Raw genomic sequence first — 25,965 nt, forward strand, 5'->3', positions numbered from 1 at the left:
CATGAGCTTTACAAGGCGTTTGGTGGAATGTGCGGGTGAGAATTTTCATAAGTCCTCTGTGTATTGGCAGAGGTGCCTACCGTTTGTAGCTTTTATCATATTTTAAAGACAATTTACTTTCATTTTGAATTATGCATATATGTGTGTGGGTATGTGCTTGTGAGTTCAGTGCCCATAGCCTTCAGACGAGGGAACCAGAGCCCCTGGAGCTGGAATTACAGGCAGTTGTGAGCTGCTTGACGTGGGTGTCGGGAACTGAATTCATTTCCTCTGTGAGAGCAGTGTGTTCCCTGACCTGCCCAGCCATCTCTCCAGCTCCACGTCATCACATTTAGAGAACCTGGTCATCTGGAAGGGTAAGACTAGGATCACAGCGAAGGCCTTTTTGTTTAGGCATAAAAGCGAAAGATTCAAAGGCTTATTCCACTCCACTCCGGTGTTAAGACAAGACCAGATCTTGCTCTGTGAGGCCTCCACCCACTCCCTCAGTCCCTGGGATTATTTCAAGGCCTCATGAATCACATCATTTTAAGTAATTTATACGTTTCCGTATGACAGAGTCTTTTAACAATATAATCACACAGTTCCTAATTCTAACTTGTTAACTTCTAACATATAGCTGGTGTTCAGCTTTCTCCAACTGAGTTATAAGTGTGTGTGTATACATGGTTAAATGGCAAGAGTTTTAACTTAACGTCTAAATGAAACATAAAGATTTAAAGATTAGTGATTTCTTTCATATGTCTATCCCTATTAAAAACTCTTTTTCTTGGGGGGTGTGGGTGGGGGACTTCCAGGGATTAGAAGCACTGCTGTTCTTGCAGATGACCTGGACCAGTTCTGAGCACCTGCAGGGTGGCTAGCCACTCTAGAGTCGAGGATGCAGTGACCTCTTCTGACCTTGCCAGGCACCAGGCATGAAAAAGGTACACACAGTACCTGTGGGCAAAACACTAATACATAAAAGAACTCTACTTTTAAAACCAAACCAAACCAAACTAAACTAAACTAAACCAAGTCTCCTTTCCCCTTGAAAAACAAACATGTGGTTGTATAAGGCGGAGACTAATATCTTGCAACATTTCTCACGATCGAGAATGTTCCAGCCACAGTGGCACAATCACAAAGCTTGTCATTCTTTGCGACTCTTGCTCTCTAATCACCCCTCACATTTGTCAGCATCCTACTGTCCCAGTTTCCTTGAAGACTCGCTGTGTTTCAGAGTCTTCCTTCCAAAGTGTCTTCGATTTATCAGCCATGCCCTGGACACCACCTCTGCCCTGTCCAAGGTGACAAGCTCAGTGTGTGTGCACATTCCTTGCTGGAGTTCCTTGTCCTGTAACTCTAGGGCATCTCATCGCATCTCAGAGAGCTGTGGAGATGGCCGACCCGAGACAACGACCATTGTCTGTTTACAGTGAAGTCCCCCTTTGTGTCTATGAACCCCTTCTCACACTTCATCCACTTCCTAGGAAACTCTTAGCCACCCTTTGAGTGACATTGTGGCTGTTCTGCTCTCACTGCAGCCATCGACCCCATGGCAATCCCAAACCCATTTTCCTAAAAAGACAGGGCAATACCACATTAGTAGGAATGCTCTGACCTTTTCTGGCTAATTCCTGTTAGTTCTCCCCACTGTGTCCTTCTCCTACCTCCAACTATTCTCCAAAGAACAGCTTCTGTTTCTCTTTAGTGCCTCCTGAAACTCACTGTGTGGGTTCTTAGCAGGTGACGTTAGTCCTTTATTATTAGTAAAACTAGATCACATCTGCACATGTGCAAACGAACCATCTGCATCGGTTGTTACCACAGCGACCACCTGCATCCATAGTTACACTGCCACAGTGACCACTCACATCCATTGTTACCCTGTGATAGTGAAAATGCCAGCCTTGCCGTTTTCCAGAACGCTTCTCCCACATGCTTTGTTTTGTTTGTGTCTGTGTTTTTGTTTTTCTGGGTCAGGGTTTCTGTGTGTAGTCCTGGCTGTCCTGAAACTCATGCTGTAGACAAGGATGACCTTGAACCCAGAGATCTGCCTGCCTCTACTTCCCAGCGCTGGGATTAAAGGCATGCGCCACCACTGCCCAGCTCTCCCCGTCTTCTTCCTGCTTCTGTGACTATTCGTTTTCCTCTCCGAAAAGGGGAACTCATCGGAGGACCACCATCCTTTGCCCAGGGACCTCTCATGGTACTCAATATTATTCTCCCAGGGTTGCAATAAATTCTGTGGCTTCACTTTCCAGCTGAAGTGATGACTCCTTTATCTGTATTCTAACACACACTTCTCTCTGGAGATGGCCGTCCTCCCTGACAGCCGGTGGGCACTGACAGCTCACAGACATCTTCCTCTCTGACACATGCATCCTTTCACGCTGGCTTGGTTTTTGGTGCAGCTATCCCCACTGCACCCAAGCAGAACCTGGGAGCCGCAGCAGTTCCAGGTCACATCCCTGTTCTCTTGACAATCTGCTACTTCTGTCTTAACTCGGGCGTCCATGATAACTCTCACAGACTGCTTTAGTAGTTTGCAAACAGGTCTGGAGACTATTTTTCCCCCACTAAATGTCTCCTCTCATTTTTAATTCCCTGACAAAATCTTCCAGCACACCCTGGTCCAGGTGAGAAATGGCAACCATTTTCTGATAGTGTGCAGCCGACAGGAGGTGACCAGGTTCCCAGCTGGCCATTTTCTTATCCTGGAGGGAGAACACATGGTGCTAAAACCATCGCCTTTATTTTTAAAGCTGCTTCCTAAACTGGACTGCTGTTAGCCATAGGCAGACCCACCACTCACAAGCAGCTGATAATCTTTGGCGGCAATGTCATGACATTGACCTTTGACTGAAAAGGACTACCCACCTTTTCTTCTTTACAGCATTTAACAAGAATTAACTTATGGAAAGAGCTGAAGTTCGATCCCCAAACGTGTTCCTTTTCCTCTTCGTGTCTCTGCTTAGGGTATCCTTCCCAGCTCTGTGGGTTAATGTAGGTCTCAAAAGATCCTGGAAAGACAATTTGAAAAGATGCTTTAATCCAAGCTGTCTTGACTCTGAAGTTAAATGAACACACATTGCTAGCTAAAAGAAGACAGCTTCTTTAACCTTACTGTCAGGTTTTTAAGACACAAGTGTGAAAGCATTAACCTTTCCCATACTCAAACTAGTTAGAAAGGAGATCACAAAACAGCATCCAACAGCAAAGCCCTTACAAACAAACAAACAGAGATGTTAAAAATAAAGGAATGTATAGCAATATTACATTAAGCAAAAGGGAAATCGGAAGTGATTAGAGTAACCCTGGGTAAGACAGAACTCAGAATAATCATGATTAAATGAGGCAATAGGTCAAGTTCTACTAATTAAATTTAAATTACATAATAAAAGTACAATAAAATAAACACATATATTAGACAATAACATGAAATCTATCAAGCATCTCCTGTTGAAGGCAGAAGGAAAAGCAGAAAAGAACACAATAATGTTAAGAAATAGCGCACAGAGATCCTGGAGAGGTGGCTCAGAGGTTAAGAGCTCCAACTGATCTTTCAGAGGACACAAGTTCAATTCTCAGCCCCAGCAGGGCAGCCCACAATCATCCATAAGTCCTCTTCCGGGGAAGCCAGTGCCCTCTTCTGACCTCTGTAGGCACCACACATGCATGTGGTGCACAGACATAAAGCACTCGATAAACTAGATAAATAGATATAAAAATAGATAAATCTAAAAAGAAAATTAAAGAAACAGCATACGGGGCTGGGGATTTAGCTCAGTGGTAGAGCGCTTACCTAGGAAGCACAAGGCCCTGGGTTCGGTCCCCAGCTCCGAAAAAAAGAACCAAAAAAAAAAAAAAAAAAAGAAACAGCATACAACTACAGCCTTCCACAGAAGTATTGGACCTGGCATATGCAATTTGATTGAGATAAATAATAGATGAATAAATTAACATATAGACAACCCTATGTCTGATATGCACAGTGCATCATTCCTCCCATGTCACCTGCAACAACTCAATGTTCCCAAGAAATGAGGTGGCATCCCACTTGAGGGTTAAGATGCTAGTTAGTTCTTTAAAAAGGATTCATTTTTATTATCTACTTACCTACCTAACTCCTATCTGTCTGTCTGTCTATCTATCTATCTATCTATCTATCTATCTATCTATCTATCTATCTATGGGGGGAGGGTATCTGCATACTTATGTACAGGTATCCACAGAGGTCAGAGAGGGCATTGGATCCCCTGGAGCTGGATGGCTGAGCATATCTTCTGAGGGCCTAATAGTAGCAAAGAGCTAATGACAAGAATTGAGTGACACTGTTTAGGGTTAGGGTTAGGGTTAGGGTTAGGGTTAGGGTTAGGGTTAGGGTTAGGGTTAGGGTTAGTGGTCAGTGTCACCTCTGCAGAACTGCTGACTCCTATAGGGGGTGGAGTCTATCACAGGGTGTGAGCACAGGGTGTGAATCAGAGTGGTTCTCATCAGCTGAAGTTGGCTGTATCCCTATGAGCAGCACAGGGGAGGTAACCTGTTACTTTGGAGCCAATCCAATCAATCAATCAATCAATCATATCAATCAATCCAATCCAATCCAATCCAACCCAACCCAATCCAATCCAATCCAATCCAATCCAACCCAACACAACCCAACCCAACCCAACCCAACCCAGCCCAATCCAATCCAATCCTCTCTCTCTCTCTCTCTCTCTCTCTCTCTCTCTCTCTCTCTCTCTTTCTTTCTTTTTCCGGAGCTGAGGACTGAACCCAGGGCCTAGCGCTTGCTAGGCAAGCGCTCTACCACTGAGCTAAATCCCCAACCCCTCCAATCCGTTTTCTAGTGCTGTGCTATGCTTAGATGTTGTACGTTTAGTTGGAAGTAGAGGCAGAGCCAGGCAGATCTTTATGAGTTTGAGGGCAGACTGTTTTACAAATTGAGTTCCAGGACAGCCAGAGCTACAGAGAGAAAATCTGTCTTAAACACACAGACACATACATGCACACACGCATACACACATATGTGTGCACACTCATATTTTAATATGATATGTTTATTAGTTGGTAAATTTATATATGCATACAGTATATTTTGAACATGACTGACTCCCCACCATAATTCTTCCCGGATCCATCCCCACTCGTCCATTCATTTTTAACTTTTACTTATGTGTAGTGGATTTCTGTGTGAGTGAGTGCCATATGTGTGGGGGTGCCTAGGGGAGTCAGTAGAGGGCCTCTGGTCTCTGGAGCTGCAGTTATGCGTGGCTCTGAGCTGCCTGCTGTGGGTACTGGGAAATGAACCCCTGGCCCTTTGGAAGATCAGGAAGCACTCAAGCATGGAGCCATCTCTCCAGCCCCTGCATATTCTAAATAATTACTCTCAACTAATAGAATCTGGGCTTCTTGAAAACCATAGCGGACAATAGGTTAAGACAACCCAGAGGGTTGTGACAGTTTAGAGTTTTGTTGCCTGTGGCCAAAGGGGAGAGTATCGTGAAGAGGTGGGAGGGATTCTGGGATGTTGGTACTGTCCCATTTCTCAAGGAGTGGTGTTTTATAAATGCGTAAGTGTATGAGGTCAAGTTGCACTTCTGACTTTTTAGTGTATGTTATATTCTTTAAAAAAAGCTTAAAGGCTCACGGAATGAAGCTACAGTTGGCTTAAAAATGGATGAGATGGGCTCGGGAGACGGCTCAGTGGTCAAAGCGCCTTCTGTGCTGGCATGAAGACCAGGGGTCAGATCCATGGTGCCCAGGCATTCTTGTTCTTGCCTGTAACTCCAGTGGTGGATGGTAGAGCGAGGTGGACCTCAAGGGCTCTCTGACCAACCAGTCTAAAGGCAATGTTAACTCTAGGTTCAGTGAGAGACCCTGTCTCAAAAAATAAGGCCGAGTAGAGATGGAAGAAAGACATCTGACGCCAGCTTCTGAATAAGAAAGTGCACCTTCCCATATAATATATAAACACACGCATAACACACACACACACACACACACACACACACACACACACACACACAATGTAAAGTAGCCATGAAATATTCAAAATTCATGGGCCAAGCATTCAAGATACTGTAAAAGCAGTTCACCTATGATTTCTTAAAAAGAAAGGGATTTAAAAAAAAAACCGTGAAAAGTACAGACACTGGCGAAAGGATGAGTTCATGAATTGAAGTCAGAGCTCAGGAGCCTGTTTGCCCCTCCCCCTCAGCAGTGCTCTTTGTCATCTTACCTAAGGATATAGAGATGGGATGCAACAGTATATGTCTTGTAAGTCCTTCGAAAATTGGAAACCATTCTTCTAGGTCACAGCAGGAGAACCACATCTGAATGGGCAGCCAGGGAGCTTCTGGCTTAGGAGGGCGCTCCTACAGGGGGCAGAGAGAACACAGGCAGCCATTTACTGAGACAACCCCAGTAGAGTGCTCTTCCACCTTGCCTTGGGGGTGGGGGGAGAAACTGTAACACCGCGTTAGAAACTTAGAAATGCCATTCTCGGGCCTGGGAGATGCTTTGTGGGTAGAAGCACCAGCTGTGAGAGAGTGAGGACCTGTGTTCCCCAGCATCCATGGAACGACTGGAGCAAGGCTGTGTGCATCTTTCAGCATTAGGAGGAGGGTTGGAGCTTGCTGGCCAGAAGCCTAACTGAAACCGGTGAGCTCTAGGCCAGTGAGAGAGCCAATCTCAAGGGAAGAAAAGGAGTAGAAGAGGGTACCCAGCATTCTATGCTGGCCTCCGTTCATGTGTTCACCCCCACATACAACCATTTTCTTAACACAAATAGTAAGATATGGTAAAATAGACATGAGTGGGAAAAATGAGTGTGGTACTGTGGTAGTAGCATTGGAGGTTGAGACAGGAGCATCATGAGTTCAAAGCCAGCCTAGGCTACCTTGTCTTAAAAGCACGGAAATGCGCAAGCTAGCAAAAGGCAGAATGCTGTGCCAACCCTAGTTCTCAGGGGATGGTTCTGAGCATGAGGACAAGCTGAGACTTTCAAGTTGACACTGCAGATCGCAGAGTTGACCGGGTGAAGGAGTAGAGCCATGCTTACACTGGGCTCTCCCGAAACACCCTGCACCCACCTTCTCAACTTCAAAATACTTTTATGGTTAATGACATTTTTTTTTTATCACTCAAACTATAGTCCAAAGAGTCCGAGATGGTCTCAACCTGCAAGGGTGAGGAAAGCTGAACAGAGGAGTAATATCAGTGCTAAGACAAGTAAAAATTTAAGTCTACAGGAATGGAAAGAAGCTAAGAACATTTTCTTGTCTTGCAGAGAACCTGAGTTCAGATTCCGGCGGCCATGTTAGGAGGCTCACAGTCATCTGTGACTTCAGTTCCAGAGGATCTGACACCCTCTTCTGGACTTGGCAGGCACTCACGTGCACTCCCTTAACATACATATAATTAAAAAAAAAACCTGTTAAGAGCACACAAGCACGCACACACACGCACAACGCAAAAACAATTTAGCTGTGATAAATGCATACGAAGTTATTTCAGATATTCCTAGTAATCTCCATTGTGATGCCTGGCAATATTCCTTGAAGCACTTACATAAGGCTGAAGAGTTTGTTAAAAATGAGAGATAACTATGACGAGAGGCTAAAACTAGCTCTCTGACATTCCCCTAAACAGATGCCCGGGATTTCAGACTGTGTTTTCAAACACCCTGCTGTATCCAAACCATTTATCACCCAATCCAAGCATCTAAGGCATACAGCTCAATGATGTTTGACTGTTAACAAGTAAGTTCGACCATTCCCCAGCTACTGGGGACCATTAATTAAAAAATTAATCCCTTCAATATCAGACTATACAGAAACATGCCAGGAGACATCTCAGGCTCAATTCCAGGTCGCCACAACAAGATGGCTAATGCAATGAAGTGTCATTCAAGCACAGGGAATTGCTTTATACTGTACTGTAGTCGGTTACATAAGCAGCAGGTAGCATTATGCCTAAAGACGCGCATCCCTTAGTTCCAAGCATCGTTGCTAAAAGTTGCTAGCGGTCATCTGAGTCTGTTGAGTTGTGAGGTCTTCACCGGCGCAGGGTCCTGGTGTTGGTGGCTGCTGACTCAGGGTGAAGGCCGTAGAAACACAGTTCAATACAAATCTTGGCTCTTTCTTTTACAACAGATTTCTCTGCAGCTTGAGGTCCTGCTTGCAGCATCTCACCCACAGCAGAACATCTTTAAAACTGGAGTCAGTTTTCGCAAATCTTTCTCATTCAAGTAAGTTCGTGTGATAGTTTATTTTATTTAAAAAGATTTATTTTATTTGCTTCTGTCTCTGTCTCTGTCTCTGTCTCTGTCTCTGTCTCTGTCTCTGTCTCTGCCTCTCTCTCTCTCTCTCTCTCTCTCTCTCTCTCTCTCTCTCTCTCGTGTGTGACATGTGTACAGGGCCCCTTCAGAGGTTTTATAAGAGCAGCAAATGCTCTTATCCATTGAGACAGCTCTCCAGTTACTTGTGTAAGATTTTAATCCCCTTCCGCCATCTTCAAAGTATCTTCACCAGAAGTAGTTTCCATCTCAAAAACTCACACCCTTTGGGCTATAAGAAGCATTTCGGGTTTTATCATGAGACTGTAGTAAATCAGTTACTCTCTCCCACTCCCCAGGCAGTTCTAACTCTAGTTCTCTAACTACATCTCTTTTCCTTCCTGTACAGATGTCTAAATCTTCTCAAAGTCATCTACGAGGGTCGAAATCAGCTTTTTCTACCTTCCTGTTAACGCCCTCTTTTAAATCACCCATGGGATGTTGAGCCCTTTACAGAGGTTTTCGGTTTTCGTTGCCCACATGTCTAGAGGAGTCACATTCTGTGGCAGCTGTATCCGCTCCCTAAGTGGTGAGATGGAAATCAGTCACCCTTTGCTCCACTGGACTGTAGAGGAGATAGTGTTCCAGAAAGCATGGAGACACCATTCACCTCATACATCTTGGCAAGAGCTCTTGCATGTCCACGAGCACTGTCCACCAGAGTGAAATCCTTCTCCCTCCTGAGCTGCAGCTCTTTACTGTGGGCTTGAGATGTTTATTGACCGTGCTGTATACAGATATGCTCTCTAAAGAGTTTTGGTTTTATTTTTATTTATGCGTGCATTTGTGTGTATGTGTTCTTGCATGTGGGTGCACACAGATGTCATTAGAGGGTGTTGGATCCTCTGGAGCCAGAGTTATAGGCCATTGTGAGCCACTAATGTGTGTGCTGAGAACCAGATTCAGGTCCTCTGCATGTCTCCATTTTTAACTGGCCAGCCTTTTTCCAACCCCTACATGTACTTCTTGGCGGGCTGTACAGCTACACTTAGCACTCTTAGTGGAAGAGTTTTATTATCATTCACATTTTTCAATTAAAAAATTTTTTTGAATAATTTGTTTATTTTGTATCACGTGCATGAATACTTTGACTGCATATATGTATGTGCACCACATGCATGCAGTGCTCAGATAGGCCAGAAGAGGGCATCATCTCCCCTGGAACTGGAGTTTGACAGTTGTGAGCAGGTATGTGGATGCTGGGAACTGAACCTAAGTGTTTTGCAAGAGGCACTTAAGGTCTGGTCCAGCTTTCTATCCTTCAGTATCATTCTTAATGCTCTGGGATACAGGAGCCAGCCTGCCTTCCAAAGCTTGAGTTAGCCATTGGCTTCCCCTTTCTAGCCATGGAGATTCTAGATGGTGTCTTCTTCCAAAGGAGGTTGTTTCATCTGGGCTGGGAATCTGTTGCCCAGCTGGGCTACCTTCCTCAGTGTCCTCAGCTCCACAGACTAGATGGCTTGTTGCGGCTTCTGCAACAGTTCCTGCTGCTTCACCATGCTCTTACAGTGACAGAGAAAGTTTCTTTCCTTTAGTCTTTTCTGGTCTCAAACTTTACTTCTGTATGTTCTCTACCTTTCTCTGCCTTCACAGACTTGGAGAGCTGACGCCTTGTGTTTGAGGGGATGTGGGGCCGGTCGACCTTCTTTTCTTCTCTTCTTATCATGTCCATGCTCTGTACTGCTGCCTTTAATTTTCTTCGGGAGGCCAGGTGTAGCAACTCATGAGGCAAAGGCAGGAGGATGTTTGTGAGTTTGAGGTCAGCCTGCTCTAGGTAGTGAGTTCCTGGAGAGCCAGAGCTACATAACAGAAAGACCCTGCCTCAAAAACAAAACAAAACCCCATCAAAATCCAAAATCCAATTAAACAACAAAACAAAACAAAACAAAACACACACACACACACACAAACCAAACCCATACCCTCCAATAACAACGAAAACAATTTTCTTCAGGAGCTCTCCCTGTGTTCTTAGGGCTCTGAGTTTTACGTTATGCAGGAAGCCTGACTTCATCAACCTTAATGCTTTGGCTTTACATCCCAAATGAGAACTTCATGAGGCTTCCTCTCATTCGAACATCTAGAGGTCAATCCAGGGTCATTAGTTGGCTTAATTTCTTTCTTTTAAAAAATACTGGGGTTGGGGATTTGGCTCAGTGGTAGAGCGCTTGCCTAGCAAGCTCAAGGCTCTGGGTTCGGTCCCCAGCTCTGGAAAAAAAATAGAAAAAATAAATAAATAAAATAGGGTTGGGGATTTAGCTCAGTGGTAGAGCGCTTGCCTAGGAAGCGCAAGACCCTGGGTTCGGTCCCCAGCTCTGAAAAAAAGAACCAAAAAAATAAAAAATAAAAAAATAAAAGGACCTTGAATTTTTGGGTTGGGGATTTAGCTCAGTGGTAGAGCGCTTGCCTAGGAAGCGCAAGGCCCTGGGTTCGGTCCCCAGTTCCGAAAAAAAGAAAAGAAAAAAAAATACTAACTAAGGGGCACAGAGAGTGTATCCAAATTAACAAAATCAGAAATGAAAAGGGAGACATAACAACAGAAACTGAGGAAATTCAAAAAATCATCAGATCCTACCACAAAAACCTATACTCAACAAAACTGGAAAATCTAGATAAAATGGATGGTTTTCTAGACAGATACCACATACCAAATTAAATCAAGAGCAGGTAAACTTTGTAAACAGGCTCATATCCCATAAGGAAATAGAAGAAGTCATTAAAAACCTCCCAACCAAAAAAAGCCCAGGGCCAGATGGATTTAGTTCAGAATTCTACCAGACCTTCAAGAAGACCTGATACCAATATTCCTCAAACTACTCCATAAAATATAGAGAAACACTACCTAATTCATTCTATGAAGCCACAATTACTCTAATACCCAACCACACAAGGACCCTACCAAAAGTGAGAATGTCAGACCAATCTCGCTTATGAGTATTGATGCAAAAATACTCAAAATTTTTTTCACAAACCGAATCCAAGAACACATCAAAACCATCATTTATCATAATCAAGTAGGCTTCATCCCAAGGATGCGAGGTTGGCTCACTACACAAAAGTTCATTAATGCAATCCACCATATAAACAAACTCAAAGGAGAAAAATCACATGACCATTTCCTTAGATGCAGAAAAAGCATTTGACAAATCCACGGGAATGGAGTTATAGATGGTTGTGAGCTGCCGTGTGGGTGCTGGGAACAGAACCTGGGTCCTCAGCACGAGCAGCCAGTGCCCTTAACAATGGGGTTGTCTGTCCAGTCGCTAATTTTTTTAAATTTGCAATTACAATTTAAGGTCATTGCTTCATTGGGTGTGATCTGTGGCACCCCAAAATGTCACAGTAGCAGCATTGCTTATCTCTGAGCACAGATAATGACACTGAGAGACCGACTAATCTGTAACCCAGGTCATGAGTGAGCCCCTGGTGCTGGAGAATGGTCTAGAGATGATCTGGATGCAAAGTTGTCATTAACTTTGACTTTGTAAAAAGTGTGGCCGCGGAGCCCAGTAGAGCCCAGTGCTGGGAGATAAGGCATGTGTAGACCCTCCCCTCCTGCCCTAGGAAACACCAAACTGCCCTTGATCGGTGCACATATTTCCACGATAATGTTTTATACACGGCAATTAATTTTTTTAATATCATTCCAGAAAAACCTAATGTACCTGGTAAGGTAGTCCATGTGAAACAAGATAAAAATGGAAATGACTGGAATTCAAATACACAGCCAAATAGGTAACAGGGTAAAATATATCTCCAACCATTTAAAAAATTAAATTGCATTTATTTATTTATTTATTTATTTATTTATTTATTTATTTATTTATTTGGTGTACACCTGTGGGTACACACATGCCATGATGCACATGTGGAGGTCAGAGGGAAGTTTGTGTGGCTTAGTTTTTTTTTCCTTCTGTCATGTGGGTCTTGAGGACTGAACTCAGGGCATCAGACTTGACAGCGAGTGCCTTAAACCTATGAGCCATTTTGTTGTTCCAAACATTAAAAACAAACAAACAAACAAAACCACCCCCCCCCGCTTACCTTTCATTTTAAATTTTTTTATGAGAGAAGGAAAACCTTAATTTTAAAAACTTCTGAGAAATTTCTAAATAGGGTTTCTGTGTGGTTTTTGCTTGTTCATTTTTTTTTTTTTTTTTTTTTGGTTCTTTTTTTCGGAGCTGGGGACCAAACCCAGGGCCTTGCGCTTCCTAGGCAAGCGCTCTACCGCTGAGCTAAATCCCCAGCCCTGCTTGTTCATTTTTGAGGGGGTCATATGATGCAGCTCTGGCTATCCTGGAACTTGCTATGTAGACCAAGTTGGCCTTTAACTTACAGAGATCTACATACCTCTGCACATACGCCCCACATTTTGGGATTAAAAGTGTGTGCCACCAAGCCTGGCCTTTGATTGATTATTATTTCTTTTATTTCTGGTTATTTTTAGAGTTTTCAATTTCGTGGATTTTAAACCTCTTTTAAATACGCTACTCATGAGGAAGGCAGTAAGCAATGGAATAGATATGGTCTATGGAGGCTTTGAATCGGTCTCTCCCATGCGTTTATGTGTTCTGGAAAGTTCTTTAGTTTCTCTGAACCTCCATCTGAGAAAACTCTTCACGTTTGTAAGACAGTGAAGTTTTTAAAAGGAAGATCGCCTTTCTTTTTGCTTTTGAAATTGTGTGTTTGTGTGTGTACGTGCATCCTGTGCAGGCACCCATGGAGGCCAGAAGAGGGTGTTGGGTCCTTTGGAGTTGCAATGACAAGGTCGTGACAGCTATCAAATGTGAGTACTGGGAACTCAATCTGGTCCTCTGAAGTAATAGCAAACACTTTGAACACCAAGCCAACTCTTCCTTTCATAGATAATTAATTTTCTGGCTCGCTGGCTATTCCTGATTCAACCCACACAGATGTTATCACCTGTAGCCACGCGTTGCTTTTAACCTTTAAGCCCGCCCACTTCTAGTTTTAGCTCTGCTTCCTGACTATGGCCACAGCGTGATCACGTTACCACGTGACCACGTGCTTCCTTCTCTGCTACCAGGCCACTCCCCCCTGAACTCCCCCTCCCTCGAGACAGACTGTGTGCCCTCTGATGACTTCTAGTGAATACTTCCTCAAGTCGCTTCCTGTCAAGTATCTGGTCACTCTCTGGTCACAACAGTAAGAGAAGTAACACACGGGTGTGTCACAGGTACCTTCTCCATCCCTGCAGAACCTCGGAGGAAGAAATTCCACTCGGCCTCAGTTAGCTGCTCTTGCTGGCGCATGATGTCGACGCAGAGCATGAAGCTGTAGATGAGCTTGTGCTGCTCGAAGAGTCCCCGGGAAACATTGGTGTACGCAGTGAGGAGGGTCTGCTGCAGGAGGATTGCCAGGCGCTCCTGCAGGCTGTCACTCTTCTCAGACGTTTCGATTGTTGTGTTGAACAACTGAGGAAGGAAGAAGGATTTGACTAATTTACTGTGAGGCGAGAACTCCCGGTTCCTCCCCTCTTTCCCATTTTGACATTCACTGGGCAATGTGGCAGGCAAACACTGTGGAAAAAAAAGTCTAAATTTCAACTTAGTAGGTGTGGTTCATCCTTTGTACCAACCCTACCTCGCTTTTCAGAAATGGACCAACGACAGACTCTTAATGATGTTCAGAGCAGGTAATTGGGTGAGCGACAGGATGAACCGTAGAAGGCAGCCTGGCAGCCATCGCTCCCTTCACATCAATTCACACTGTAAACTATCCGCTCAGTCAGCCTGCTGGTCCGAGAAGCTGACTTTAAAGGAGACTTCCATCCTATTTCCTGTCTGGAGATGTTGAAAGTAGACCCCACACTCAAAGATGTCACATTTTACTGGGAAGGCAGTAGAGATGGTGGCACTGCCACTGCAGGATCAGGGAAGGGAGGTTGGAGATGGCCCTATGCATTTCCAGCAACATCTGAGCCAGGTCCATGATCTCCGATGAGCAGAGCTTAGGGGAAGAACATAATTATTGTAGATAACTGTGATAGGCCCTTGTGATTCGCTTGGTGAATTACTAGCATGGTTAATTTGATGCCCTCACGAGGAAAGAGGACACCATTTTGAGTTAGTGTTCTTTCAGTGCTGGGTATAGAACCTTGGCATGTGGGCAAGAGCTTCCAAGCTCTCTTCAGTCCCAGACTTCCTGAGACAGGCTCTCACTAACACAGTCCAGGCTGGCCTTGAACTTACGAGGTAGTACGAGCTGCTCTTAAGCTCCGAATTCTTTTGTCTCAGCCTCTCCCAAGTGCTATGATTATAGTGTGCTCCACCATGCCAGCAGTAAGGGGAGATGGGGCTTTTATTGTTGGTGGGGGGTACTGAACCCCAGGTCTCACACATGGCTAGGTAAGTACTCTTTCCACTGAGCCTTGTGCCCCAGACTGAGTGTTCTTTAAAAGCCTGGGAAGGTGTTGAGATGGGTGAGAGCTCAGAGGAATGTAGTATCTTTGGTGCCAAAAATAAAACATTAAATTGTAGAGCGCCCTAAAGAATTTTATTGTGAAATGAATTTACGGCTGGTTAACGGGAAGGATTAGGAGGCATGGAGGTTTCAAAATCCCTTTCCTAGATAATTCTTTCTCTGCCTTGTCCTTGTGGATGAGATGTAAGCTCTCAGCCACTTCTCCAGTGCTGTGTCTGACTGCCTGCTGCCTCGACAGTCATGAACTCTTGCTCTGACATTGTAAGTCACCATTAAATCCTTTCTTTTATAAGATGCCTTGGTCATGGTGTTTTCCCACAGGGATAGAAAAGTAACTAAGACAGGGGACAGTGTCCTCTCTTGGGCTGTTATCTCTCTCTCTCTCTCTCTCTCTCTCTCTCTCTCTCTCTCTCTCTCTCTCTCTCTTTCTTACTCAGCTGAGGTATTTTCAGAGCACCCTCACATCCCTTTCTTTCTTTATGTGTATCTTATGTTCTAAGTGGGTGGGTGCCCACAGAGGTCGGAAGGTGTCAGATGCTATGAAGCTAGAGAAACAGGTGTGGGTTCTGGGTGCTGAACTTGGGTCCTCTAGAAGAGCAGGTGTTCTTAACCACCGAGCCCTCTCTCCAGCTCCACATCTGCACGTATGTATATATGTATGCATTTTTAATTTATGTATGCCTGCATGTTCTATGTGCACCACAAACATGCCTGGTGCCTGTGGAGGCCAAGGGCGGGCCCTGTGTCCATGGAGCTGGAGTTATGGACAGCTGTGAGCTGCGAGGTGGATGCCAGCACAGCAAGTCCTCCTGACTGCTGAACCGTCTCTTTCCAGCCGTCACACACTTATTCCTGGAAGGAGATTTTAAGCCTTTGAAAAGCGTGAATTTCCCAAAGAGAAGAAGGTATTGTCTGAGTCATTTGGGTGGTGTTAAAGGAGTTAGGAATCCATGCTTTGCTTGGCTTTACATCTGCTAACAACAAAAAAGGGACCTGAGATGGAGAGCCCAGGTCTGTGCTGCAGGACGGAGGCTTAGGCAAGTGCACTGTGGAAAGAGAACCCAGGCCCTCGAAACAACAGACTCTCCTCCCTGTTTCCAATCTCTCAGTTAAATCTTCTCAACACAGGACATGTGAGTTTCCAATGGGATAGCCTTGTCTCTTGCAGTTCCAACTGCTGAGGGACCCTGGTTGGAATGACAGTAGTCATTAAGACAAATCTAGTTTATGTTCATGTCATAATCGGTGTCCAGGCATTCCTGTTTTCGTGGGAGTTGTCTGACTGCTATAGATGGATGGAAACAGTCTCTTCACTCAAGAGATTTGTGAAGTGTTCTACAGTGCACAGCACCACAGAGGACAGGGGAACAGAGAGCTTTAGCACTGCCTTCTGGGTGGTCAGACTGCAGCTGGAGAGGGACACCCTCCACCTGAGGCAAGGCAAGCTAAGTGGCACAGGAGGTGTACTCCAGGTAAGAGGAGTAACTGCTGATGTCGCTGGCTACCCTGCCCATCTGGAATCAAGGTGGCACCCTCTTCCCTCAAGTCTGGACTTTGTCAAGCAACTTGGTAGACCTCAGAGTGAGTACTGTGTGTGCTACTCAGGGCTGGCCCACCTGGGTTCTCTGTACCTTTGCTTTGGGGGAGATACCCTTTTGGTACCCACCCTATTTTCTTGTAGCTAGATGACCACTGTCTGCTAGAGCAGTAAGAGACTTCCCACATCTCACCGTGTGTCCCTGATGAATGCCATAAGCCAGAAAAGCTAGACAATGATGACTTGAAGAAAATAAAAATGTATTGCAAAAAGGGAAGGGTGATAAACAAAATATACTGCTTTTTTTCTACTAATGAATTAAATAAAACTCCATTAAAAACCAAACTAAAACAAAACAACGAAAAGTCCTTGTAAAGAACTTCCCGGAAGAAATTTAAATTCCTCCAGAGTCAGCCCTTATTGAAATCGAAATATGTGCTCAAGGCTGCACTTTCTGTTCTAAATTGCATTCTGCTTTTCACTCGTGACACTTTAAGTTAGCCAGTGGACTGAGAACATGACAACTTGGAGTGAGGCACAGGACCCCTTTGAGTTAGAAAATAAATCCCAGCAGGAATCCTGCTTGCCTGCTTGGCTGGGCCCAGCACTCTTCGATGTAAACCTTTGCCCAGCTCAGACCTTTTGGATTGTGTGCTTGCTTCCTTGAGACACTAGACCCAACCGTGTGAGTAGTCATCACAATCACAGCCTGCAGAGGTGTGAGGCAGACCTTCCTGGAGGGGGTGTCGTTGAGGGCTCTAGATACTGGAGAGAGTGCTCTCAGCACAAAGGAAATCAGTGAGTCTGGGCGACCGGAGTGGACCGGTTTTGCTAGCGTGTCCTGAGGAACCAGGCATATTTGTAGTTCTCTGCTGTGAGCCACAGAGGAGGACCAGGAGGCCTTTGTTGTAATGTCACGGGTAGGAACATGGTGGATTAGAAAAGTGGCATGAAGCTAAATTGTTCTGCATAGAAAGGGGACAGCACACTCTGAGAATTGGTGAAGGATGGGGGCGGGGAGAAACGGAGAGAGGTGGATCGGAGAGCACAGAGTAGGAGACAGGTAGGACGACCAAGTCCGTCTAAGACAATCCCTGAAGACTGTAAATAATAAAATTGTACGCTTCTGTTGGATTCCTGCTTAATTAAATGAACAGTGTTTAACTGCTTTGGCTGTAAAATCAAAACACAGGTAACTATGAGACTACAGAGATGCTAAGTTGCTTCTCTATAGTAATCTCTTTACTATCTATATGAATCCCTTACCTTGTTATAGACCTTAAATATGCGTAATGATATTCATTTTAAAAAAATGTATGTATTCACGGTACACCATGATTGCTGCCTCCTCCTGCTGGTCCCCCTCACACAGTCCCTCTCCTATCCCCCACTTCTCTTCTCCTCTGAGAGGATGGCACCCTCACCCCCAGTATCACCCGAACATGACACATCAAGTCTCTGCAGGTCTGGGCACGTCCTCTCCTCGAGGCCAGACAAGGCAGCCTGGTTAGGGAACGTATCCCACAGACAGGCAATAGCTTTAGGGACGGCCCCTGCTCCAGTTGTTGGGGAACCTACATGAGGATCGAGCTGCACATCTGCTACATGTGAAGGGGACCTAGGTGCATAATAATATTTCTTTTTTTGATGTTCTTTGCCTTTCCTCTTCAAGCTTTTGTACATCTATGGATTACAGATTGCAACATTTCACCTAATACTTTAAAAAATTTAGCTGAAATAAAATTTTTCCACCCTTTTAACCATTTAGTTTTTAGACACAGCATAGACATGACAGGAGCAGGGAGGCAGAATTTTGGGCTAGTGAGGCACCCGTAGGGTAAGCATTCTGTCCCCCTGAAGTCTTCAGTGAATCCCAACAGAGCTTGCTGAAGCTTCGTGACTCAGAATAGCTACTCTGAGCTCTTGGTGGATACTGAACATGGCTGTAAAGATGGTGAGACATCGAGTCTTCTTCAAGAGAGAGGTGTGAACACGAGGCAAGAGAGACTGAGATAAAACTGGATGTCTCAAAGTTAGACAGTGAAACAAAAAAGGAGAGACAGAAGAGAGGCCTCGGAGCCACAGGGAAGATGGTGTGGACTTGTGCAGGAGACTTTCTGGGGCAGACATAGGAACCAGCTCTGCAGAGTAGAAACAGCCAGCACAAAGTAAGAGAGTGTTCTCTCTCTCTCTCTCTCTCTCTCTCTCTCTCTCTCTCTCTCTCTGTATGATGTCTATGCATAATGGTATTTATGCATGCTTTGCATAGGTGTAAACATGTGCACATATGTGAACATGGATGTGGAGACCTGAGGTTGGTGTTGGGAATCGTTTTCACTCTTCTGCCTTACTTCTTAAGAAGGGTCTCTCCATCAGACCGAGTGCTCACCGATGTGTCTAATGCTGCTAGCCAGATTGCTCTGGGGGAGCCCCTAGTTCTGTCCACCTGGCATTTGCTCTAGTCTTCACTCTTGAGCAGAAAACACTTTAACTGTTGCCCCATCTCCCTAACCCCTAAAGGGGTGGGCTTCAACCTTCCCAATGCTGTGACCCTTTAATACAGTTCCTCATGTTGTGGTCACCTGCCAATCATCAAATTATTTTCGTTGCTATTTTGCAAAAGTTGTAGTTCTGCTATTGTTATGAAATATAATGCAAAGATCTGATATTCAGAAAGTCTGATGTGTGAATCCTATGAAAAAGCTAGCTAGTCCCTGGAGGGGTCGAGACCCATAGGTTGAGAACCACTGCCTCAAACAAAAGGCAGGTAGGCCAGAGGGAAAGCCAGAAAGCTAGTTAGATGAGGAAGCAGAGAGAAAATGAGCCTTGCCAGGCTCAGCCCTGCTCTTCATCTATAGACTTTGCACACACTGAACACTGGACTCCTGAGGTGATCTGGTAGGTAGGACCACATCCAAAGTTCCGGAGGGTTTCTACCCCCAGACTCAGTTCATGGTTTGTCAAAGGCATGAAATAACTCAGCAGGGATCAGAGGGAAGTCACAAAAAGGCAGTTACCTGTTTAAAGTACTTCAGTGAATACTGATACATGGGATCAATTTCTGAGAGGCTGGCGATCACAAAGTACATCACGGAGCCCTGTGTGGCCACTGGGCGGTACCTCTCTCGAGCTATGTTGATCATCAACTCGGTGGACTCTGCTTCCTTCAGCCTGGTTTTAATGGCACCTGAAGTGATCTGAATAAACACACAAGTTCTTAGGGATCTGCCTCTGAAAACCAGTGGAGATTTGGGATGCATCTAGTCCAGTCTAGGAAAGAAATATGGATGGAGTGAGTTTGTGATTGTGGTGAGGGCCATCGAGGTAAAGGAGCGGTGACAGAGGCTCTGGACCCGGTGACCTTCTTCTGACTGAGCCGATCCCAGCTCCTCGAAGTTAGGAAACCGGGAAGGATGGTGGACAGTGTCAGAAGTGGAGAGGAGGGCCTGGGATGGAGCTCAGAGGTGGAGTGTTCGGAGGGCAGAGACTCAGTTCTCAGATCCTTCTAGGCGAGTGCTCACCATAGGGCTACATCCTCAGGCCAGTATGTAATTTTTAATATCAACCAAGTAGAAAGGCCATGACATGGACTCTTAGCTAGTCGAAGGCTCAAAGGTCATTTTTTTTTGTTTTGTTTTGTTTTGTTTTTCTTTTTCCCCTCTGGAAAAGCACTCTGCCTGTCTTGAATCCATGAGAATCACATTATGGGCTGTGCTTTAAATTTATGAGATAAATCACTCCAGGATCACATGCTTACTGTGACACCTCATTGTGCCAGCCACAGGTTTCTGTTGACACCACTGGTGTGTGACCACCCTAATGCTTAGAGAAGGAAGAGAAGGATGAGCTACTCACAGATCCCCAGTGCACTGAATGCACCTACCTAATGAAGGGTAAGACGTGAGCCCTCCAGCTCAGACCTGAGGTGGGCAGTAACAAGGGCTGTGAGAGAGGCTTGGGAGAAAAAGGAGGAGGAGAAGGAGGAGATTAATTCCAGTTGGAACCTCCAGGAAGACTTCCTGGAGGAGGTGGCAGTAGCTTTCCACTTGTATCTTGTCCTGATTCTTCACAGTCTTTGTTTTTAAATGTTTAATAGACAAGGGGTCAGTGGTGCACAGCTTCTGGGCTCGTCTTTTGTTGGTGAGGAGGCCTGATAGTCTACGTGTGTCCCTGGTAACTTACAGGTGGTCTGCTTTTGCTCTGAAGCCCAGATCGAACCCTCAGTTCCTGAAGCTACGACTTATTAAATTTCTTATTTTATTTTTATTTTATGTATATGTATTTTATGTAATTTTGCCTGCGTGTATGTCTGTGCACAACCTATGTGCATTCTGGCAGATGCTAGAAGAGGGTGCTGGATCTCCTGGAACAGTGGTTACACAGGGTTATTAGTCACCATGTGGGTCCTTTGGAAGCGCAGCCAGCGCTTTTAACCACAGAGCCATCAGGGGGCAGCCAGCCCCAAAACTATGACTTTTGAAGCAGCACACGTTTGTTGTTTTGAGGCTGAGTTTCTTTACATAACCTATGCTCCTTTGTAACTCACTACAGTCTGGGTTAGCATGCATTATACATTTTTTTTTAATCCTCCTGCCTCAGCTTCTTGTGTTCTGGGACAGGTCTATACTGTCATGGATTGATTAACACGTCCTCTGTCAACACTGTGACTATGCCACTTGCCTTTGAGTCCTGGAGTGTATCAATAAGTTCTTCGTTATCCAGAATATTCCCTTCAGATGTAAAGAGCAATTTCAGGATTTTGTCTTCAATGGACTTCAGCTGGTTTTTATCACTATTGATCCTCACGATGAGCTGGACTCTCTGTCCCTCCAACTCAGGTTTTTCAAGTCGCACTACATCGCTAGAACCCAAGTGGAAAGACCTGGATTACAACTTCTCAGTTCCCCTAAGTCACTGTTCTTTCCTGCCCTGTGTGTGACTGCTTCCCCCTCCTGCCTCCCCCATCCCTGAGTATTCTGTCAGCCGCCATTGTGGGTGCTTGCCGCTGAATCTGAAAGCACAGTCGCTCTGGTACGGCTGTCCAGAGGACAGCATCATCGTTTATTTACTTTTATAAGTACTTACTTATTTGGACTGTGTGTGTGTCCGTGTCTGTGAGTGTGTGTCTGTGTGTGTGTCCGTGTCTGCTAATGTGTATCTGCGAGTGTGTGTCTGCGAGTGTGTGTCTGTGTGTGTGTCCATGTCTGTGAGTGTGTGTCTGTGTGTGTGTCCGTGTCTGCTAGTGTGTATCTGAGAGTGTGTGTCTGAGAGTGTGTGTCTGTGTGTGTGTGTGTCTGTGAGTGTGTCTGTGAGTGTGTGTCTGTGAGTGTGTGTCTGTATGTGCTCGTGTATGTGAGTGTGTGTCTGTGTGTCCGTGTCTGCGAGTGTGTGTCTGTGTGTCCGTGTCTGTGAGTGTGTGTCTGTGTGTGTGTCCGTGTCTGTGAGTGTGTGTCTGTGAGTGTGTGTATGTGCTCGTGTATGTGAGTGTGTGTCTGTGTGTCTGTGTGTGTGTCTGCGAGTGTGTGTCTGTTGAGTGTGTGTCTGTGTGTGTGTCCGTGTCTGTGAGTGTGTGTCTGCGAGTGTGTGTCTGTGAGTGTGTGTCTGCTAGTGTGTGTCTGTGTGTGCTCGTGTATGTGAGTGTGTGTCTGTGTGTGTGCCTGTCTGCTAGTGTGTATCTGAGAGTGTGTCTGCGAGTGTGTGTCTGTGAGTCTGTGCATGTGTCCGTGTCTGTGAGTGTGTGTCTGTGTGTGTGCCTGTGTCTGCTAGTGTGTGTCTGTGTGTGTGCCCATGTCTGCGAGTGTGTGTCTGTGTGTCTGTGTCTGTGAGTGTGTGTCTGCGAGTGTGTGTCTGTGTGTGCACGAGTGTGTGGACTTGTGAGTGGTGTGAGTGTGTGTGCAGATGGAGGTCAGGTGGTCACTTCTGGTGGCATTCCTCAGCAATGCTACCCAACTTATTTTGAGGCTGGCTTCGTTGGTCTGGAGCTCAGCTACTAGGCTGGGCTGGCTGACTGGAGACCTCCGGGCCTACCTCTACCTTCCCAGCACACATGGCTTTTTATGTGAGTTCTGTGAATTGAACTGAGGTCTCAGGGACCTCAGAGATGGCTCAGCAGGTAAAACTACTTGGCACCAGAGCTGATGACTTGAGTTCAGTTCCTAGATTCCATACAGGGAAAAGAGATTACTAACTCTGACAGGTGGCTCTCAGACTTCTACACACGCTCCATGGCCCGCAGATAAGACACTCCCCACTATATAATAAATAAATATAAAAGCTGAACTCAGGTCCCTCTGCTTGCCCTAGTGCTTTAAGGACTGTGTCTCCCCAGCTGGTAAAGCAGCTCTGATTCCCAATCTTGTGTGTCCAAGGTCTGGTCTCTATCACTGTTTTCATGGCACCGACTTGTTTGGAGGGAACCATTTTACCAGTCTAATCAGTCAATGCCATTCGATAATGCTTCCCTATGCTGGGCTGGAAATAGGAACATTCCACACAGGATCAAAAAAAAAATGGGAGATTATGAAAACTTAACACCTCAAAGAAATAATTCTTCTCTATAAATGATCTGTGAATGTATTCTTATAACACAGCAAAAGAGGAAAATATATAAACTCTTTTGTTCACTTCATCTCCACATCTAGTGCCCTCCTTAGAGGCAGGCATGCTCTGAGAAGCTCCTTCTGAGGTTCTCCCTGTGCATGGGCCGTTGTGATGGCTCAGTAGTCAGTGCTTGCTGCCGAACCTGGAGACTTGAGTTCAGTCCCCGAGACCCAGGAGGTGGAGGGAAAGCACCAACTCCTGTGCTTGTCCTCCGAGTGCTGAAGTTCAGGTGCTCACAACACATGGGTACACGCAGTGAACAGAATGGAATAAAATAGCAAGACACGGCATATGATAATGTGAATGTATGACCTGATACATGTAAAGGATAATGATAACATCTTCAGAGGCATGTTTATGTGTGCATAGACATGGGATGTGTTCAATGATACGTTGTTAAAATAACACTATGGGTAGTGTTTAGAGTTCGATACCACATTTAAAAAAAGACCTGCTTAGCTGTGAATTGATAAGATCTGATATGTTTTTTGAGATTTCTTTTATTATTTGTTTTTCTTTGTCCACATTTCTAAACAATGGCTAGAACGATCATTCACAGGCTAAGAGTGCATGCTACTCTTGCAGAAGCCCCAAGTTTCTTTCCCAGAGCCCTCGCTGGGTGGCTTATAACCTCCTGTAACTCCAGCTCCAAGGGATCTGATGCCATCTTTTGACTCTGAAGGTACTTGCACTCTGATACACAGAGACAAACATGTCCGCACAGGATTAAATATAAAAAATAAATATAAAAAACCCCTTCTAAATAAGATATTAGGAAACCCATGGCCATCACCCAGCTTCCCATCCATACTCTCTAGTCCCGTTACCTTAGCAACTGATCCTCCAGACCCGACTTAGTTACAGTGAAGTTGATGATGGTGACTTTAATGCACACCTGGAAGAGGAGCATGAAGCACATGATTGCCTAAGTGTCAGCTGGCATAAAACGATGTTTTGTTTTTGCTTTTGTCTTTTAGATGTAAACAGGATTCCCTATTATCTGGAAATGCATCCCTAGTCTGGTTTGCATTCATAGGCCTATGCCCTATGCACACATGCCAAGCGTAGCACGGCTTTCGAAATTCAAACATGATTTTACCCGTAGGAGTGGTCATCTCCTCCCACTCTTCCTCCACCCAGGTTCCTACATGATAGTTGAAGGACTGAAGAGTCAGAAAAAGCTTGGCAGCAGCACTTCAGTATCAAGAACTCAGGTTTGAATTCCAGCAGTGCCCTTCAGGGCTTTCATGTTGGGCAAGCCTTTTCATCTCTGTCAAGCTTTAGTTTCTGATAGTTATTAAAGAATTAATAGGGTATCTGTGGGGGCCAATCAAGGTAATAAAATTTCTCGGTTATCTATAGTGACTTGCACATAATGGCTTTGTTAAAAAGCTTTATTTGTAATAAAATGAGCTTTACCCCTTTCATTTCGTCGTATTAGTATACTCTCAGAATAGTCAGATATCTCTTGTAGATCGATGACAAAGAGAAGAAAGAGATAGTACCTTCTGCCATGTCTAACAACACTTACAGAGGCTTTAGCCAACAGTCCTGTAAGTTCACTCAGTCACTAAGTTCTTCCAAAGGGCGACACTTTTATTTGGGAGTACAGGACAGGGACATTTGAACAAGGCTGTGAGGTAGGTCACGCTCTGGGATCTGTCTGGGTGGGGCACTTGTGTCCTATGACAGGAAGGGAGGGTGGCAGAGGGAGAAAGGGAATGTAGGAGAGGTCCTTAGCTGATCCCTGCAGGTGGGAGTCCACCAAGCCTTAGAGACTTATCCCACATAATTCAGCTGGGCGGAAAGTTCCAGACTAGCAGCTCATATGCACCTCAGGCAGGTAGTGGGGATTCGGCATTTTGGTGGTCATGTAGAACCTGAAACTCTTGTCGTAATCGATGTCTGAATCTCCGAGGCGGATGAGCAGTCTTCCGCCACTCATGAAAGTCTGCTTTAGAAGGATGGGCTCCAGGGCTGGATCCAAGACTTCCCTGAGCTGTAAAAGAAAAATGGAAAGGTGCGAAAAAGCAAGGAGTTGAAAGCGAATGTCACCAACTTGTCATTTAAGGGCCTCAGAATTTACTTTGAATAAGTACTTTCCCCCGTGATCATGTGTTTCCTAACACAAAGGCAGGGTGTTAATTTAGAATAATCTCACATGCTGCCTACGAGAACTAAGGCAGTAGAGCAAAGGTTGGTGATGGGATCTGACTGCTGGGTGACCCACTCCTCAGCTGTCTGTGTGGCAACTCATTTTTCTGAAAGTCCTTCTTGATCTCAAAAAGACTGAACTTGCCCTTGTGGCCATGTTAATACTCTGCCTTGAGATCACTTAAGACTGTATGCTTCATTGGTGAGCTCCTGGCTCAGTGAGAGACCCTGTTTCCAAAAACAAGGTGGAAATTGAAAGAAGATGAAACCTGAAGTCAACTTCTGACCTCCACATGCATATACGACCCCATGAACCACCTCCTCCCTGGCCTCCACACCAAGAGCTGAGATAACAAGATCAGTTTCACAGTCATTACTGGGTAGGCAAAGGGTCCGACAGAACCATTGTAGCAGATGGAGAGGGGATCTAAGAATGGGTACCATGGTAATGACCCAATGCCCTGGAGAGCAGGAAAGCTGCAGTATCCTCTCCTGGCTGGGGGCCCGACTCCCAAGTGTGTTTTGCTCTTGCACAGGGGCACAACGCTAAGGAAGGAACTTTGTCCTCTGCTGTGAATGAGGTAAGTCCCCGGGACCTCTTGAGATTCAAGGTAAACACAAGTTGAGAGGACAGTTGAAGCTAATGTAACGGTGCTAAAGTCTTCTGGAGATGTCCTTCTGCAACATGACACAAGGCAGGGTATGGGATTCATTCTAGCACCTTCTCTGTGCTGGCCACAGCTTGGCTGCAATGAGGTCCTGGTGCTCAGTGTGGCTTGAATGGGGAGTATTGTTAATCATTTTGGATTTTCTAAGCAGTCAAGACTGCACAGATAGTTCAACTTCTTAATGCCTCAGTTTCTCCACTGGAGGAATGGAATAATAATCTGTTAATAATCAATCCATC

The 25,965-nt window shown here is 45.2% G+C and overlaps 1 protein-coding gene across 1 annotated transcript in view; it reads right to left on the reverse strand.

Annotated features, from left to right (window-relative positions):
• Positions 1–25,965, reverse strand: part of Dnah6 (dynein, axonemal, heavy chain 6) — a 213,022-nt gene that overhangs the window by 30,881 nt on the left and 156,176 nt on the right. The window contains 7 exon segments of the mRNA NM_001419792.1: positions 2,863–3,005; positions 6,227–6,362; positions 13,525–13,758; positions 19,322–19,501; positions 20,985–21,165; positions 23,732–23,799; positions 24,739–24,903. Of these exon segments, the coding sequence (NP_001406721.1) occupies positions 2,863–3,005; positions 6,227–6,362; positions 13,525–13,758; positions 19,322–19,501; positions 20,985–21,165; positions 23,732–23,799; positions 24,739–24,903 (1,107 nt within the window).

This window comes from Rattus norvegicus, chromosome 4 (genome assembly GCF_021556685.1).
Source record: "Rattus norvegicus strain SHRSP/BbbUtx chromosome 4, alternate assembly SHRSP_T2T, whole genome shotgun sequence".
Classification (NCBI taxonomy): domain Eukaryota; kingdom Metazoa; phylum Chordata; class Mammalia; order Rodentia; family Muridae; genus Rattus; species Rattus norvegicus.